At 44.0% G+C, this 18,628-nt stretch overlaps 1 protein-coding gene across 1 annotated transcript; it reads left to right on the top strand.

Moving 5' to 3' along the window:
• Positions 1–855: 855 nt before the first annotated feature.
• Positions 856–17,808, top strand: SLC22A7 (solute carrier family 22 member 7; the record flags this gene model as incomplete). Its single annotated transcript, XM_084284175.1, has 10 exons — positions 856–1,233; positions 3,907–4,010; positions 8,865–9,019; positions 10,447–10,615; positions 12,402–12,519; positions 15,525–15,634; positions 15,722–15,936; positions 16,446–16,554; positions 17,351–17,557; positions 17,745–17,808. The coding sequence occupies 10 exons, from the start codon at positions 856–858 to the stop codon at positions 17,806–17,808; spliced, it is 1,629 nt and encodes a 542-aa protein (XP_084140301.1).
• Positions 17,809–18,628: the final 820 nt, after the last annotated feature.

Genomic DNA, 18,628 nt, shown 5'->3' with positions numbered 1-18,628 from the left:
TTCTAAAAAAAAAAAAAGTCACCTCTGGCTGAGTAAAGAGCCCCTGTTCCTGGTTAAGAACGTATGAGGAGTGGAAAATTCAAATTAAAGACCCATCTCTTCAAAGAACCCATTTCTGGTGGTGAAGGAAGAAATGTGGTGCAAGGCCTGTGTGATGGTGGCAGCAGTACCTCTGGTCCTGTCAAGGGCTGTAGGTCCCTCACTCTTGGGCTGTTGCACTGGTCCCCATCCAATTGGTCTCTATCTGGAGACCGATCTTTTATCTCTTATCTCTTCTGGATATCCTCTCACCTCTCCATACTCCCTGCTCCCATGAGGTCATGACTTGAGACAAGCCATGCTAAAAACACACAGCTGATGCACAGCAAGCAGGCTTTGGTGCCCACAGACACAGTGAGTCACCCCTGGTCTCCTGGGGACCTAATTCATGTGCAGCTGGGCCAGCTGGTGATCAGCTCACGAGGCAGAGCTTATTGCAGTGCCTGAGAGGCAGGCAGTGTGTGGCACCCCCAAACCATAAATCATGGCTATTCCCACAGCCTCCTTTCCTAATGTGGATCTCCCTCTCAAAAACCACAATGGGAAGAAAGGGCTCTAAAAAGAGAAGGTGCCTTGTGCTGGGTCCACTTGAAATGGATGTGCTGTGTGCACACGGGATGATTTCGTTGGCTCTACCCCAAATGGACAGTTTTACTGTGACTTTTGACAACCTTTCAGTGAGGTTTCAAAGTCCAAGGGAGTGGCTGTATGAAAAGCCATGGGAAGCTGAGCTCCAAAGACAGAGACCGCTTCTCAAGCTCATGTTGCTGCTCGTTGGTACATAGCTACTCTGAATGAGCAAACTCCGTAGAAAAGATGAAATTTGAAGATCTCTTGCTGGAAATTGGTGGCTTTGGCAGATTCCAGATTTTGATTTTGTTTGTACTATGCCTTGCAAGAATCAACCTTCCCATGCATTTTCTGCTGCACAGCTTTCTTGCTGCTACCCCCTCTCATCACTGTGCAATTCCACACCAAGAGGCATTTGTGAACCTCACCATGGAGGAAATTCTGCTCATCAGCATCCCCCGGGAGCCTGATGGCACCTTCAGGTCCTGTGAGATGTTCTCACAGCCTCAGTTTCACCTACTTCTCAACTCTTCTCTGCAACCAGAAAACGACTCCGTCATCCAGAACTGCCAGCATGGATGGGTCTATGACCACTCACAGTTCACCTCCACCATCTCTACCCAGGTAACCCCTGGTCTGTGATCTAGATGAAAATGAAATCAGCTTTGAGAAGTAGATGGAGAGATGTTAGGTGCACCAAATCAAAAGGGAATCTTTGCATTTTAACCAGTGGAAGTTACTTGTTTAGTGAAGATGACCTGGGATGGGGAAGCTCTCTGAAGTTCAGTTAGTCATCAACATTTCTCATAACAAGCATTTGATTTCTTTGGGTGATAGAGAGTGGTGCTGTGGGGAGGAGAGACACATCAGATTTTCTCTGCTTGGGACATGTGGAATTTGCACAAGATTACAACTATAAGGATTTCATCTTAGCCCGTGACTTACTTTCATGATTCTCCTAACGCTTTGTTACTTGTCTTCCTCTGTCGGCCTCTCCTCCCTGATCTCCTGCTTCCCCCTCTTCTCCCAGAGATCATACTGCCTCTCTTACTGTCCCCCCTTGTCTTATCTCTGCCCTTCTGGCATAGCTTTGGTGTTTCACATTTGTTGAGCATGTAGCCTAGCTGGGAAGATGAACAGGACAGAGAGAGAAATGAGGCAGAGGAGTAGCATGCTCACCATGCCACCCAGCCACTGACTAGGAAGTGCTTGAGCTCATGGGGCACCCTGGGGATGAGGCAGCCATCAGGCATGGGGCTGGTAGGGATGGATAGGCCAGGTGCACATAGGATATGGAGAACAAAATTCAAGGCTCTCCCAGATCAGAGCCCAAAAGAAGTAGGGTTTGTGGCGAGGCAAGGACGATGCTTCAGGAGCAAGATGGTGATCAGCTCACAGCAGGCACTCAGCAGACCAGGGATAAGCCCCCTGGAGACACTGAGGATATCACCCAGCCCAGTACCAGCTCCATCCTCATGCTAGCAGAGGAGGTTCAGCAGCCATAGAGTGGAGATCCCATGGCAAAAGGTTGGATGAACCTGGCCTTGATGGGAAGGCAGGGAATCCTGGTAGCAGGTGCCCATCATCCCCATCAGTAGAGTGAGGGCTTTGCTGCATCACCCCTTCTGAAAAGCTGTTGACTCCCAGTGTCCTTATCCCCCTGGAAAACATTTCACAAGTTTAGGAGTCCATCAGTCCAACTACCAACAGTGTTTCTCGCCATCAGCCAAGAAATGTGCTCTCAAAGGGCCTCCTGCTGAGGTGCAGTACTCTGGCCAGGCATAACCTTGAGCCTGCCCAAGGTCCCTGCCCATCAAACATTAACCACCAGCCTTTTGAAATGCTCTGCTAGGGCTGATAGTGATACCTCTGGGTATTAATACTTTACTTGCAGGCTGTGGTTTTCTTTCCTTGAAAGGCAACCCAAAGCATGGTAGATCTGAGGGGACATTTGGTCTGACAGAAGGCCGATGGATCCTAACCTAGAGCCAATGCCTCCTCCCTACCACCTACCACCTCCAGTTTTAGCAGGCACTGAGGTGAGATGGGCACCAGGTCTGCATCTGATTTCTACACTGTTTCAGGGAGAAAGGTGTAAAGCACCCTTGGAGGAAAAGGCAGGAAAGGTGCTCAGCAGCAGAGGTGCTGGGCTCAGAGCCTCGTGACACCACATTCAAGGTGCAGTGGCCTCGGGCCATGTTCAAAGGGCCACGGCCTCCTCTGGAGTCTTGTGCTTGCAGCCAGAAAGGTTGCTCAAGGTCTGGCCAGCTCTGTCAGAGACACTGCAAGGCTGGGTTGATGATTAAGTTTAGTTTTATCAAGTTACACTTATATGGAAAATTAACTCTGCAGCTTGGCCACAACATTCTGTAATGATTAGCGACATTTGCACCTCCAAGAAAGTAAAATGATGCTCATTAACTGAGTTAAACAGAATGCCTAGACCACTCTCTTCATAAGAAATCAGTAAGTTAGCCTCAGGAGCTAGTGTTGAGTCCAACTCCTCCTCTGCCTTCTTTCTACCCTGCACAGACAACTTTGAGGAAATTGACCAGGGCAACAGTAACTGGATATCAGCACACATGGAATCATAGAATGATCTAGGTTGGAAAAGACCTTCAAGATCATCAAGCCCAAACATCAGCACAACCTACTGAGTCCCATCACTAAACCATGTTTCTTAGTGCTATGTCCGCATGTCTCTCAAAATACCTCCAGGATAGGGACTCCACCACTGCCCTTGGCAGCCTGTTATAATACCTGAACATCTTCTCCATGAAGAAATTCTTAGTGTCCAATCTAAACTTCCCCTGGTGCAACTTGAGACCATTTCCTTGCATCCCATCACATCCTGAGGTCACTGCAGTGTGGCACCCTGCAGATGTCCATCTGCCCAGGTCTGTCCCTGAAGCATCAGGAGTATGATGGAGAAGCTAGCAGAGAAATGCAACAAGGCAGGTTGAGAACAGCTATCACAAGGGTCAGGAGAGAAAAAAAGGGATCTCTTCATGATGGAGGGGTACCCAGGGAAGCTTTCTGATGCTCAGCAAGTGTCCACAGAGAGGTTGTCACAGTGGGGCTTAACAGCTGGAAGCCTCTGAGCTTTGTAGGTTGCCATTTTACATTTTTCAGGACTCTGGCACTGTCCTATCAGCTGCTCCATGCACAATTCTACATATCAAACAGATTTGGCTAATATGAATTGGAACAGGAGATAGCTATCACTGGAGGGAAAAGGTGAGAATGGAGACAGAAGCTGAACTGGGCACTAAGTGTCATTTTGGACTTGTGTTTCAGTGGGACCTCGTCTGTGAGCAGCGTGGACTGAACCAGGCAACTGCCACCTTCTTCTTCATTGGCGTCACAATCGGGGCCGTGGTGTTTGGATACCTTTCAGACAGGTTTGACCCCTTTCAGGCTGTTCCTTCAGGGCTTCAATTTCAATGAAAAGGCCTTCACAAACCTGTGATGTGCAAAAGGCAACCATAGGGGCAGAGAAAGGAGAGAACACAATCACAAAGGGAGAATTCAGCCTTTCACATGAAAACTGGAGTAAAGCCATAACTGAGGAGCAATGCAGGGGCTAAATGCTGAGTGATGGCCAAGAACTGATTCATGGGGCAGCCAGTTAGGAGCCCACCAGAGAAGCAGCTCTCTGGCCATAGTTAGGAGTAAGGTGCACTGCAACAATAACATTGACCCACAACATTGGGGTCAGCATCACTGTAGGAACAGTAGAAACTAAAAATATCCACTGTCTATGGGACCTATTTTAGGAAAAATAGCTGCCTAAAAAGGTGAAAGCTGGTTAAAACAAACAAACAAAGAAACAAACAAAAAAGTTAAATCATTGCAAGTTATCTGGAAATTGCCTAAGGGCACACAGGGGTCAAAGTAAATGCATGCCATGTCTGGAACAGATTTTCAAGAAAGAAAGAAAATGACTCTTGCCATTACAAAAGAAGCAGGTAAAAGAGGTTGCTATAAGCAGGGAGGCTTTCCTTGAGGAAGAGCTAGGGCAATGCCTTGATGAGGAAAATAGGAACAAATCTGCTCTCTCTTGTTAAATGTTAGAATGTGATAATGTAAACTTGAAAAAAAGTCTGAGTAACAACCTAGAAAGGTCATAAATTAAGAAATTAAGTATTTTTGCAAATAGCAGAAGCAGGAAACCTACCAGGGAATACGCAGAGCAAGCAAGCAAGCAGGATGTGCCATTCGGTCTACACTATTCAATATTTAATGTCTGAGCTTCCTGTGCAGGAAACTATTTGATTCCTTCCCAGCTTCCTTCCTCTGGGAGTAAACAAGCATTAGGGTGAAGCAGGCTACAAGATCACTGTATAGCAGAGGGAAACCGGCTTCCCAGTACGAAGCTCCCAGTTACTTCTGTATCTTTGATATCTTTGCTTATATCTGTATATTTCTGTGAGGACTCAAGACATCCAGCTGGCCTTCAGTGTGTCTTGACTTTGTGTCTAAAAAGGCTTGATAGCACTTTTGGAGGTGAAAAAAAAAAAAAAACAGAATCAGGAAAAGAAGTTAGACAAATTAAGGCAGAGAAGAGCTTTACGTTAGAGCAAAATGAAAAATAAACTGTTTTGTTTGTTTGTTTGTGTTTTGAAAGTGGATTGTAGGGGGAAAGAGCCAGTCGATGATTAAGTGATAAAAGGAGCAACAACAGGGCTGTGGTGTGAGACATAACTGAGTTCGTGCTCACAGAGAGGGAACACACAGCAACAGGTGTTGGAGCTGGAGCTTTCTCAAGAGAAGACCTGCCTTGAAATGAGCTGGTAGAAGAAGGCATGGAGAAAATTCACAAAATGAACGATAGTAAACTGCCAGGACCAGGGATTGGTCATCCCACAGTCCTACAGGACCCTTAGGATGGAAAAACTGAAATATTGTTGGCATTGTGTGACCTCCACAGCAGAGGACTAGGAAGATATGATGTATCGAATCAGTTTTTAAACCAGTCCCCAAGAAAGATCTTGGGAACTAGCAGCCAGGCAGCCTGGCATCTAGCTATATTGGGCAAATTGGCTCAGAAACTGTACTGAACAACTGAGCCAGTGGCCACATGACTTTTTTCTCTTTTGCACAAGATTCATACTTTACAAGCAGGCTGTATTTCTTTGAAGATGCTAACAGATATGTGAACAAAGAAGATGTCATCTACTTGGATTTCAAGAAGTTTCCTTACAAAAGGCTTCTAAAGAAACTGAGCTGCCCTGCAGTAAGGAAGAAGGTCCCTGCTTGGCTAAATAATTGATCAAAAGCTGGGAAAGAGAAGAGAGGTGTAAGTGTTCAGTTGTCACAATGTAGGAACACCTCTGGGGACCTGATAATTGGATATGTGTGCTTTTCAGCATTTTTCTAAATGATCTGGAAAAGGAGAAAGCAGGGAGGTGAGGCTGAGAGACCAAGCTGGGCAAGACAACCTCTGAGCATGGAGAACTGCAGAAGGATCTTACAAAGCCCAGTGAGTGGATGGGAGCATTAGAAGACAATTTCAGGGTAGATTAATATTTTAAAAAAATAAATAAATTATAATTTCACATGTAAAATAGAGGCCTCTGAGCTGACCACAGCTGCTCAGGAGCAAGACTTTGGGGATATGATAGAAAGCTTCAGGCAAACATCTTCTCAGCAATGTGTAGTGTCTGGGGAAGCAAATTTAAAAGTAAGAATTATCAGGAAAGGAATAGAAAGTTAAAGAGAACGTCACCATGCAGAAACATGCATATGTATGGTGGTCCTGTATCCTGAATACCATGTGTAGTTTTGATTTCCTTCTCCCCATCTCTAAAGGTTATAGTAGAAGTTGAGAAAATTTGAAGAAGGCAACAAAAAAGACTAAGTTTTGGCTTGACTTCCAATTAGTCAGACAGGGTAAAGTGGCAGGTAAAGAGGGTTTGATATGTGCTTGTGAGCAGCCCTGAGCAGAGCTGACTGCACTGCCCTGCTGAGCTACCTGGGCACAGGCCCTGCAGGAGAGCAGGTCACATCAGAGGATGGTGCTGGGAGCAGGGCACCCAGTAAATTTGCAGGAAATTTGGCAGATCCTTCTTCCTGTATCAAGTGGGAAGGGTCCTTACCTTGCTCAGCTTTTCTTCTGTTTGGCTCTTCACACATTCTTGGTGTGGGGTTGAGCCAAAACTCCTAAGCAAGCTCAGAGTTTAAGCATGTTTGTGCCCTGATTTGCCTCCCCTGAAGGTGGTTTGCCAGGAGCTGCTGGTGGAAGGACAAGTATAGTATTGGCTCCAGAAGCACCAGGGAAGGGGCCTGGGACTGACAGAGTGGGGATGGGAAAGAAGAGGAGAAGTTATGAAAGAGCAGGTCATGCTACATCCCATAAACCACAGCAAATGTATCGAGCACTTTGTGTTGGTTCCCCATGGCACTCCAGATACAGCAACCAGTCTCCAGTCACAGACTGTTTTTGGAAATCCCACTATTCTGAATCAGTCGGAACTTTCTGGTCATCCATTTGACTTCTCCCCCAGTGAATTTCCACAGGCTATGAGCATTATCTTTACAAAAGCCATGCTGATTCTTGCACTATTTGCTTATCTGCGTGTCTAAGAGTTCTTTTATCATTATTTTTATCCATTTTATCAGTATCAATGCTAGATCTGTTAAACCCCAGATGTCATGCCCCACACCTTTGTAAGACACCATAAAAGCTGATGTCCCCTTAGCAACCTTCATTTTCTCTAACAGAGAAGAGGTCCCACTTGCCCTAATCATAATGCAGTTATTTCATCTCCAGTGCTTTGGGGTGAAAATCTGGCATTTTGCTACACTCGTGGTTCATTTTGTTCTAAGATCCTACAGACACTTGCATGTGAGAACACCTCTGCTGACAATTTTTACCCTGCTAAACCCTCCAAGCACCTTTACTGTGAACATACATATGCGAAATAAATAAATAAATAAATAAAATTCTGTTATTGCCTGCTCTTTCCCAAACACTCCTTTTATGCCTCGTCCTTGTACCTCACTGGCTGTGTGATGCTTTGGCAGACTTCCAGATTGGGATATTTATGAAAATGGCTTTTTTATTCTTTTTTATGCTTGCGCAGTTTGCTCCTTTTATTATATTTTCCACATTTAATCATTCAGAGGTTGCTCTTTTCCAAATCTTTCTCTCTGAAGACAGTTTTAACCGCATTATTTCTAGCAGCCTTCCTGTAGCCTGCAGTTCAATCCTGCCAGCTTCCCTCTGGTTTCCTTAGCAGGTGGCATGCATTTGCTGAGAGAGTCTAGTAATGGATCCATAAATAGCTGCCTTGTGCCCTGCAGGGAATTTTATGTTTTGATATGCTTCTTGCTGCATTTTTGAGGTATACCTTAATTTCAGAAATGTACCTTCTTTCCTAAGCAGTTACACTTTTGGAAACTGGATCCAGTTTAGGTGGTTTTCTGGATGTTTGCTGCTCTGATCCAGCTGCATTACAATGGCTTTTGCAGACTGGATCTGTTTACATTTCAAAGCAGATCCAGCAAACTGCCTAGGCCAATGCCATCAGTCATTTCTTCTACAGTAGATTCATTAACTAGCTGCTGCATGAAGTCACCTGTGATAACTCTTAAGAATGTTTTTGTGGCATTGTGTCCCAGCACATAATTTTCCCCCATCAGGGTAATGGTCTTTGCCACCATCCTTATCAGGTGGCCACTAGGAGAATGTCAGAATCAGGCCAGGGTTTCAGTCCCTATAGACTGAATGTTACCCATTGACACAAATGTAATTTAATTTATTTTTTTAATTTCTATTATTTTTTTTAATTTTTTAAATTTTCACAGTACTCTCCCCCTCCTCCTCCTTGGGAGCAGGAGCAGCATCTGGTTCAAAGGGGATGATGGAAAGAGGAGGAGTGGGGACAGCTGTTGGAAGATGTGGGCTGTGCCAACAACATGAATTTTCAATCTGGCATCTCTTCTTTTCATGGTGCTGTTGAATGGGGAGCCCAATATATGTATATACATATATTTTTGATAATTGTTTCTCTGTCCATTTGCAAGACTTGTGCCTGGTGCTCAGAGGGCTGGCTGACTGTCTGTAGGGGATCACATTACTGCAGCACCGTCTATATCCAGAGCAGTTTCCCCCACTCTGAGGCATCATGTAGTCTTTGCAGAGCAGGTGATATTTTCACTGACCTCCTCGAGTCTCTCATTTCGCCACTTCAAACCCTTCTCCTGGACCAGGTTTCCATCCTGTAAGTAACCCACGACTGTGCTTGCGGCAGGTTCGGTCGGAAATCCATGCTCATGCTGTCGCTTGTGTTCTCTGTCATATTCGGGATGCTGAGCGCCGCCTCCGTCTCCTACAGCATGCTGGCCATCACACGGACCCTCACCGGGATGGCCCTGAGCGGCCTCTCCCTGATTGTATTGCCTCTGGGTAAGTGTGGGAGGTTTGGAGGTTTGCAGGGACTTGTGCAGCATGCAGGCACGATTTCAGCATGGGCAGCCAAAAGAACAACCCTCTTGGGAAGATCCAAGCATTACAATTTAGTCCAGTTAATGCTTTAACAGTCTCGTCAGAATATAACAACCACTTATTAGTACTTCTGTTCCAGCATTAACACATATAATCCATGCTGCCCAATTCCTGTTAAGCATCATTAGCCGTGCAGAGAAAGCCATAGACAAATTATTGTCCCTTATTCTCTGATACAGGGTTCTCAGCCTTCAAACACAATTAGGAAAATTCATCCGCGTGCCATGTCCTCAGCAGGAGCAGGATGGTGTGTCATTTGCAGGGTGTTTCTTCCTCCCCAGTCTTGAATTTGCAGCAATTGTTTTCATTATGTTCCTGACCCATATTTTTAGAAAGGACAGGAGAAAGAACCAAAAAATAAAATAAAATAAAATAAAATAAAATAAAATAAAATAAAATAAAATAAAATAAAATAAAATAAAATAAAATAAAATAAAATAAAATAAAATAAAATAATATATATATATATTTAATCACTCAAAGCTAGACAAAACTGAAGCCGGAGACTTTAGTTACTTTGATAATTAAAACAAGCTCCAAACTCCAAGCTACCCAGCAGAGCATAGGATGACTTTATAGCTACAGTTAGGACATACTAGGCAAGAGTCACTGTACTGTAGAGCAAGCTAAAGGTGCAGCAAAAATTTCCAGAATTTTTGCAGATACAGCCAAAATCAAGTTAAAAAGGCTTCAGGAGTGGACAAGGCCACACAAGACATTACATGTCCCAAGGCCTGCTATGGGAAGGACATTTATGATTGTTTGATGCTGTAGCAAGATGTCAGGATCTCAGGATCTTTAGAGGAAAATGGGCTTTTAGTTCACATGCAGAAACAAGGAGACCACCGTTTGTTCTGGTTTTATATGTGCATTAGTATTTGCTCTCCATGAAGGTGTATTCAGCTTAATATATTTTTTAATCTGGAATAATGTGTGGGCAGAGAAACTAGGAAATAGGAAACTAGGAAACTAGGCAGACAAAATACAGCTGAATAGTAAGGAAAAAAAAAGAGTTTGATGAAGAAGACAACTTGAATGCTACTGAACAGGATAAAAATGTATCATCTAAGGGTTTTTAGCACCATTTTTTTTATTACTGTATATCCAGTATTTCTTCTAAGATTTTACTTTAGTTGCCTACAGCTTTGTGGGAGGTTAAGCATTGTGGATGAACGTTTAAAATGTGCAAAATGTCGGCCAAGCAGCAGAATTCTCCTGGAGGAAAAGACCAGGGACATTGTCTCACTTTGCACTTCTTACAAAGTCCCGCAGACCCTTCCCAGGAGAAGTCCTGTGTGTCCCCGCTGAACGCTGCCTCCCTCTTGCAGGGATGGAGTGGGTGGACATAGAGCACCGCACCTTCTCTGGGGTCCTGACCAGCATCTTCTGGAGCATCGGGAACATGCTGCTGGCCTTGATAGCCTACATGGTGAGAGAATGGCACTGGCTCTTAGTCGCCGTAACAGGACCTTGTCTTCTGAGCATTATCTACCTGTGGTGAGTGCTGCGCCCTGCAGCCTGCGGGCTGTGGTTTGCTTCCCCTGCCCTGTGAGCATGTCAAATATCACAGTGCTGGCCCTGGAATAGCAGGCCTTGAAAACTGAAGTGGCTTGGGTTTCATCTCTCCTCACCTCTGCCAAGGTCAGGAGCCAAGGGTGCACCATGGCTTTGGGAATATCGAGGAGGCAGGACTGAGGCTGAGGCCAGGCATAGGTCTTTGCATTTCCCATGGCCATTCTCAGATGTGTGAGCATCCTAACTGGTCAAATACCTCAGCTTTCTGTGGGCTATTTCCCACCTGTAACTTTAAGGAATATCTGACAGCTCTTAAACCTCACAATGGAGAGATGGTCTATTTAATCAAATAAATTATTTTTCCTTCTTCTTTTTTTTTTTTTCCTTTCGCGTAGCAAGACTGACTAAAATATACAGCTGATTCACTGATACTGTAGTGTGAAGTATGTTAGATTAGTTTATTCAAAGACACAAAACAGTTCTTTGCATGAGCAACTCCATTTCCTAGGTGGACAGATGTCCCTTGTTGAAATCAGCAGATATATTCCCACTACTGCATAGATCTACCAACAAATAATACTAATGAAAAAGGGGATAGAAACTGATGCTGTTGTTTAACAATGGGTCAAAAATAGATGTAGCCTTTCACCAGTGATTAATGCTTTCTGGCAGAGTGTATCATCTGGTATTTTGCTGATCAAGTACAGCACAAAAATATGTGTTCCGCTGGCTTTTTAGTTTGAGGTTTTTTGCTCTTTTTCGAGGACAACTAGCTGTAAAAAAATGAATCCTGAGAAATGTTGAAATTCATACAAATACATTTTGACCCACCCTTTGAAGGATAACTTTCCTTTTTTTCTCTCTCTCTCTCTTTTGTTAATGCCTTTTATGGAGATGAGTTCTCCAACAAAATATACTGTAGTCTGATCAAAATTCAAGCAACCAAAAAGTCAGTGATTGTCGGATAATTAAAAGTCCATGGAGTATGGAATCAAAATCAAATTTAGCCCATTCCATGGATATTGTTGATATGGCACCACAACTCAGTTGAGACATTAGGCAACCAAATGACATAATATCCTCTGGAGATAGTGACAAGGAGTGCAAAATGCTATTTTTTATTCTTTATATTTGCCAGAGTATTAAAAGGTTATGGGAAGGAGTTGAAAACTTTCCAGAAGTCCAGTTCTGTAAATGTTTTTTCTCCACGCATCCTTTTTCATCTACTGATTGACTAGATTGAATAGTTTATTAGTTTTACTGTAGCCTGACTTGGGGCACATAAATCACCAAGAGCTTATAGGGAACCGGTCACAGATCACTCCTCTGGAAGACCCCATTGAGAGATTCTGACAAATATGTGATCTCAGTAAACATCTTACCTACATATTTCTTCAAGCTTCTAAATTCTGTGTTTAGAGACACCCACCTGGTTTTGCCCAGAAGCTGCAAAAAAGCAAGCAGAGAAGCAATAGCAGATTAGGGAATGAGTATTGCTTTAATGCTCACTGTCCATCCTGATGGTGAAGCAGCAGAAGTTGGGTCTCTCTTCTGCGAGGAATACGTGGCCCATATTGCCAAAATTTCTGTGGCAGAGTGTCAGGAAAGGATAAGCTCTTCCATTATTTCCGTAAGAGCAGAATAGCATGCATGTGTAAAGACAGTGTCCTTCTCACAGAGAAGATCCCCTGTCTTTGGCCAGGGCCATGTATGTGGGGTGGAAAACACAGAGTGCCAACAGGAATGATGTCTTCTCTCCTCGCACCAGGTGGGTCCCAGAGTCTGCCCGGTGGCTCATAGCCAACGGCAAAGTGAAACAAGCTCACAAGCACCTGCTTAGATGTGCAAGAATGAATGGGATGAAAGACTTCGCTCTCTCACCAGAGGTGAGAAACTGAAGATCCAGACACATATCCTTCCTCTTCCATTTCCTCTTTCTCTCTGTTTTAATTCTATTTTATACCTGAAGCAATGCTCACAGCCTGCAATGTGATCCACAGGGTGCCATAGTCCATTTTACTCTAGAAAGCACTTATACCCACTGCTAAAGAGAAAACATCAGCTCAGTTCACATAAAGACAGCATGTAGTTAGTGTATTTATTGCACTCAAGGTACTCTATGCAGTGATATCCAAAAATATAAAGGCTAGTCCACCTTAGGCTGGAGAAATAATCTTGTATTTACTGTACATGAGCAACTGGAAGATTGTTGGCTGTGCTGAAGTCAGAGCTCATGAAAATCCTTCACAGCCAGGCTTGGATGGCTGCACATCTGTCACCTCTGAATGATTAGTTCCACATGATTTAAGTCTTGACCTTCTCAAGAGTGACAAAGCTCAACTGTAAAATCCAGTGGGTACAGAAGTTTGTGGCTCATTAAGCGCTGATATTTTCTTTAATGTCCTCTGCTTTTTCTCTTACCAAAGGCAGAAGATGGGAAACCCCTGGCACAAGCACACAAGCCTTGTGTTTTGCCATCATGGTCCAGATGTGCACACAGTGCTCTAGCATCCCCACCACCCCCTGCCATTTTTAAAAAGCAGTTTCTTAATATTTTTGAAGAGGTGGTTAGTCCCTTCAATTTACAATAGACACATGTTGTTTAATCACGTGAGAAATTGTGAGTTTAGGTTGTGGCAGACGGGAGTTGAGTGTGACTCTTCCTTGCCTTTAATCAAGCCAGTAGCTCTGACTAAATGTGTAAAAATAACAAGTTATAACCTCATTCATTCAGCTTTGGCTTATGACTCTGTATTTCAGAGTGCAGCATCACCAGGAAGGACATGGGACTGTAGCCTCAAACTACTCTTAGGGTTAGTAAACGTAGCTGGGGCTTCCCCACTATCACAGCCTTGCGCCAGGTCACACTGGACCATGACCACTGGACCTTGATCAAGAAAAGTTTGCAGTTGTGACACCTTACTGGATTTAGGAGGTTTATAGAAACATGCCTGTTTTCTCATCAGTATCCAAACATGCAAGCAACAGAGGACTGCCTGATTTAAGATTGCTTGATTGATTTGACCATGCTTCAGTGTGTTTTGATGGCTTATCAAGATAACAACTGATTTTCCTTATTCAGAAGACTTTGATTCTGAGAGACATATAAATCTCCTGATAACTGCACATTACATTACTGATGTGCTCTCAGATTTAATAGCACTGCCTTATAGAACTCATTAAGTAATTTCCCAGTGTGATTTTTTTTCAGTGTGAAAAGTTTTGTCACTCTTCCAAAAACTGCAAAGAATGAAAGTCTCATACTATGCAACTAAACATAAAATCTTAGCTCTTGAACATGCTGTTACTTACAGCTATCCTCCTTCTTTTCCTAACATTCTTTCATTCTGTACTATTATTTTAAACCAGGGAGCTCTCTGAGCTGGGATTTCTCTTTTATTAGATATTTCCAAGCCCCCAGCCCCCCTAACTGTTCAGGACTGTGTTAACTGTAGGTGATGCTGAAAGCCTGCAGACTCCCTCACCCTCTTCCTCCCCAGCTATCACTGAACCATGTGCTTTTAAAATTTCTTGGGGATTCTTGCTGTTCTGGCTCTCCCAGTTGTCCTTCCACATGCTAGGAAATCTGGCCAACAATATGTAGTAGAAGATGTCTTCCATATTAATGTCCTATATTACCCAGTTAAATAGCAAATCATGCAACTTAAAGAGAGGACGGACTGCCATCAGGGTTACTTGAATCTCACATTGAAATTCTCAGCATTGCAGAAGTGGTCTGCTATCAGTGCTATAATTCATCCTTGGCATCTGGATGAAAAGATTCATTATTTGCCTCTGAAAAAAGGCAAAAGTAGAGAAAAAAAAAAAAAAAAGTAGAAAAGGGAAAGAAAGAAAGTGGGTATACTGAAATAAAAGAAAAACATGAGTTCAGCAAACCATTAGACAACGTGTGAAAGGATCATCCAAGGTTGCTGAATAGAATGACAGCTCATCTCGTTCAGAGTCCCTGAACTGCTGGAGGCAGTGGCATTCTGGGGGGGATATCTCTACGTACTTGCCCTGCTCTCTGTAGGCTCCACTGCAGGATGCGGTTGGAGACAAGGCACTGGAAATGACCCTCAGGCCCAAGACATTGCAGCACCTCTTCATACATCCAGCCAAGTTGCAGGTTCCCAGCATAAATCTGTGGCTGTGATTAACTCTTTAAGCAAAAGCTTTGTTGTAGGCTTTGCTTTCTCTGAAGAGAATATTGATCTGAGAATACGCCACTAGTTAACCAAATTCTCTCCTCAAGGTTTCCTTAAAATTTTCCAATTTTAAAAGCCTTACCCCACATTGGCTGATGATTCTTGAGCATGGTGAAGCAAAGCCACATTGACATCTCTCCCAAGGTTAGATGTCCACATCATAGCTGTCTGCAGTCTCCTTTAGAGCCTTGCAATCTAATGAACAGAATTGATGGAGTTTAGCATGCGATTCTTCTGACCAAATGCAGTTACTTGATGAAGAGGGATATATAAATAATCGTACTTACATAAATGTGAGAAAAAAGCATACAGTTCACTGTTAGCTCCTGCCTGAGACCTGACTCCATGGAAGGCAACTACTTGGGGAATGGGGTGGAACTGGCCAATGCTGACTTTGCTAACATCACAATCTGCTGCAAGCCTTGTTGCCATGTGGGGTATGCAGGTAAGAAGGGGTGAATAGGTGAAAAAGACGTCTAAATTGGTAGACAATCTATTAAATATTCTATGAAGACATGCCTCTGATAATATATGTCCAGAGAATTGTTCTGCAATAGGAATGTATGGAAAACTCAATGTGGTGATAGAGCTGGAAAAGATGAGGCTCCAGTCTCTCAAGAGTTTCATGTCTGGATCCTGAATGTACAGCATCTGAACTGTTTTCTTCTTTCTACCTCTCCCAGGCCCTCAGAACGATCACAACAGACAAAAAGCCAGGAGAGAGTTACTCCTACATCAGCTTGTTCAGGACACCAGTCCTGCGGAAGATCTCTCTGTGTTCTGGGGCAGTGTGGTAAGCAGTGTCACTTTGCATAGGGGATTTATCCTGTACTTGCCCAGATGGTTTTCCCTAATTCCCATCTCCACACACTCCTTGCAGGTTTGGTGTTGCCTTCTCTTACTACGGCATGAGCATGAAACTAACTGGCTTTGGGCTCAACATGTATCTCTCCCAGTTTGTCTTTGGCATCATTGAGATTCCAGCCAAGATAATCGTGTACGTGCTGGTGAATCGAATTGGACGACGGCAGAGTCAGGCATGGTCACTCATCCTGACTGGACTATGCATAGGAGCCAACATCATCATTCCCAAACGTGAGATGCTCTTCTGCTGTACACAGCACTTGCTAAAGGGGAGGTTTCCATTCCATGCAATGCTAGAGAGGGAGAACCATACATCTTGTCCGCAGGCAACTCTGTATTCAGATGCCCTCCGTCTTCAAGGGTGACAGTGGGACAAGGCTGCTAATATGGGCTAGCCCATATATCTGGTGGCAAAAGGTGGTCTCCAGTCCCTGTGAAGTGGCTACAGAGGGTCCAGTTATGACAAGGTTAAGTGTCTTTATTACAGACAATGTCCAACGGGAAATGTTGGGACCTATCCTTTCATCAGTTCAGCTTCCACTCAGGATAGCAGTCACCAAACTTTCAGACTTTGATTCAGACCTTGGATGCACTACCTCTAGGGCTAGGAAGCTTCCTTTTCATTTATTTATTTATTTATTTTTGTAAGAGCATTGAACATTCGTTCCTTTTGCACAAGAAGCCTTTTCCTAGCTGTTGCTCTTCAACCATTGTCATAAATGTCTTTTCTTTCTTCCCAGCCTTCACTTCCTTACGCTCTGTAGTAGCCACTACGGGCAAAGGTCTCTCAGAAGCTGCATTCACCACTGTCTTCTTGTACACCTCTGAGCTCTACCCCACTGTCCTGAGGTAAGAGATGCCATTGCCTGGGCGCACATCCAGACCCTCAGTGGGAATGTCACCCCTTGGTCTTTGGCATCAACACAGCAAAAGATGCTGTTGGCTAGACTGCAGGACTGGTGCCTTGCCTCTAGAAGCAGCAGGTTCTAGGGATTACACATCATACTCCTGAGAAAGGGGCAGGGCAGGTGGGTTATGTGGACAGGGAAATGTACTGAAAGGTCAGGACTATTCTGTGTGGGCACATTTTTGAACTCAAGGGATCTGCACGCAGTAAAGTCTTAGCTCCTTGCGATAATCTGTCAGTAACTGCTAAAAGACCAAGGAAGTAATAATTTGAAATATCAATTTTTATTAGGGACACATACTATCACATGAGTTTGATAGCCTTCTGGACATCAGATGATACTAAAGTGGGGATTAACTAGCCTTTTAGGAGGAAAAAGCCAGTTTATATGAAATATCCAAGTACTGGAGACATAAAATTAGTTGCAATACCAGCATGGTTCGGGATGTAGCTAAGACTGGTGGATGAAATCTTCTGTTTCTTGTGGAGGTTTCTGTTTGTTTTGTGAAAATCTGAGGGAAAAAAAATACAATGCATGGATTACTGCATGGATCATGGTTTATTTCACCTGTTTCTACCCAGAGTAGAGGACTACCCCTATAGTCCTCTGTCTTTCACTGGTCTGTTTTTTGTGGGAATGGTGCATACTTGAACCAGAGTTTGCAAGGTCTGGTATGAAAGAAGTACCCATATCTTTCTTGTGGTGGTCTCCACCACCATGGTCCCCTACCTTTCCAGGCAGAATGGGATGGGATACACATCCTTCGTGGCACGCCTCGGTGGGGCTTTGGCTCCACTCGTGTTCCTGCTGGATGAGGTGTGGAGGTCTCTGCCCGAGGTGACGTACTGCGGTGTGGCAGTGTGCTGCGGCTCGGTGGCCTTCCTGCTCCCAGAGACACTCAATGTGAGCCTGCCTGAAGGCATCGAGGACATCGAGAAGACACAGTGAGTCAGCTCCATCCTGCCCTGCACGTGGAGTCTGATGAGAGGGGCATGGAGATGTCCCACTCTGCTGCCTCTAATTCCCCATCCATGGGTGGCAGCAGATCAAGGGACAGCCCAGCAGGGATCGGGACTGTTAGGCTTCTTGGTCTTCTGTCCATCAGCCTAAATGTGCCTTCTTTTCTTCCAGGGTGAAAGAGCCACTACAAACCAGTGCCCCTGAGGGCATGCCGTTACAGTCTCTTCTGAAGTGAGGGACTCTGTGGGATAGCCACGAACACTGTGTAGGACTGCAAAACTGAGCCACGCTCTGACCTGCCAACTAAAGAGCCTTCACTATCCTCCTCGTCTCTCTCTGCAGGGAATTGAGGCTGAGGGTATATAAGGAAGGAGGTGGATCATGAAACCAGCTGGAGGGAGCTAACTCCTCTCTGTAGTGTGGCCAGGAGCAAGAACACTCAGGTCTAATAGGGTCTGGACATGCAAGGACCCTGTGCTTAGCTCTTCCAGTCTCTGGCCTTGATGGACTAGCAGCACCTTTCAGATTACTGCACAGCCTTCCAGAAACTACAGTCCATTGGTTTACAAGCCACAAGAAAACAGCAATAAAAAACACTGAGTGTGAATTGTACAAATATAATAATATAAATAATGTCCAAAAAAAAATTAATTATCATCTGAAATAAATCTAACTGGATGGTGGATAAACCATAAACTGTAGCTACAAATATTTCTTGAATTTGGAAGTGGTCTGGAGATTTTCCACACTGAGGGTCAAAGCTAGCAAAAAGTGCATGCAGTAATTCCACTGAGAATGGGATAAATCCAAGCATTTGTCCCAAATACACAAAGAAGTTTTTTTTCAGATTATTTACGTCTAGTGTATATGTGATATCCATTAAGAAAAAAAAAAATCATTACAGGAACTTTTGAATGTAATATTGAGTAATTCAGTAACGGATTTCATTCTGCTTATTGATCTAACACATTGATCTTAAGTTTAGGAAATGCCTTTGCATCTTGCACTTCTGCAAATAACAGAGACAAGGCACCAACTATAAATCTGGAACCCTG

Source organism: Netta rufina (genome assembly GCF_964035555.1).
Source record: "Netta rufina genome assembly, chromosome: 3".
Lineage (NCBI taxonomy): Eukaryota > Metazoa > Chordata > Aves > Anseriformes > Anatidae > Netta > Netta rufina.
Note: the sequence above shows the minus strand (reverse complement) of the source record. Positions and strands in the feature narration are given on the sequence as shown.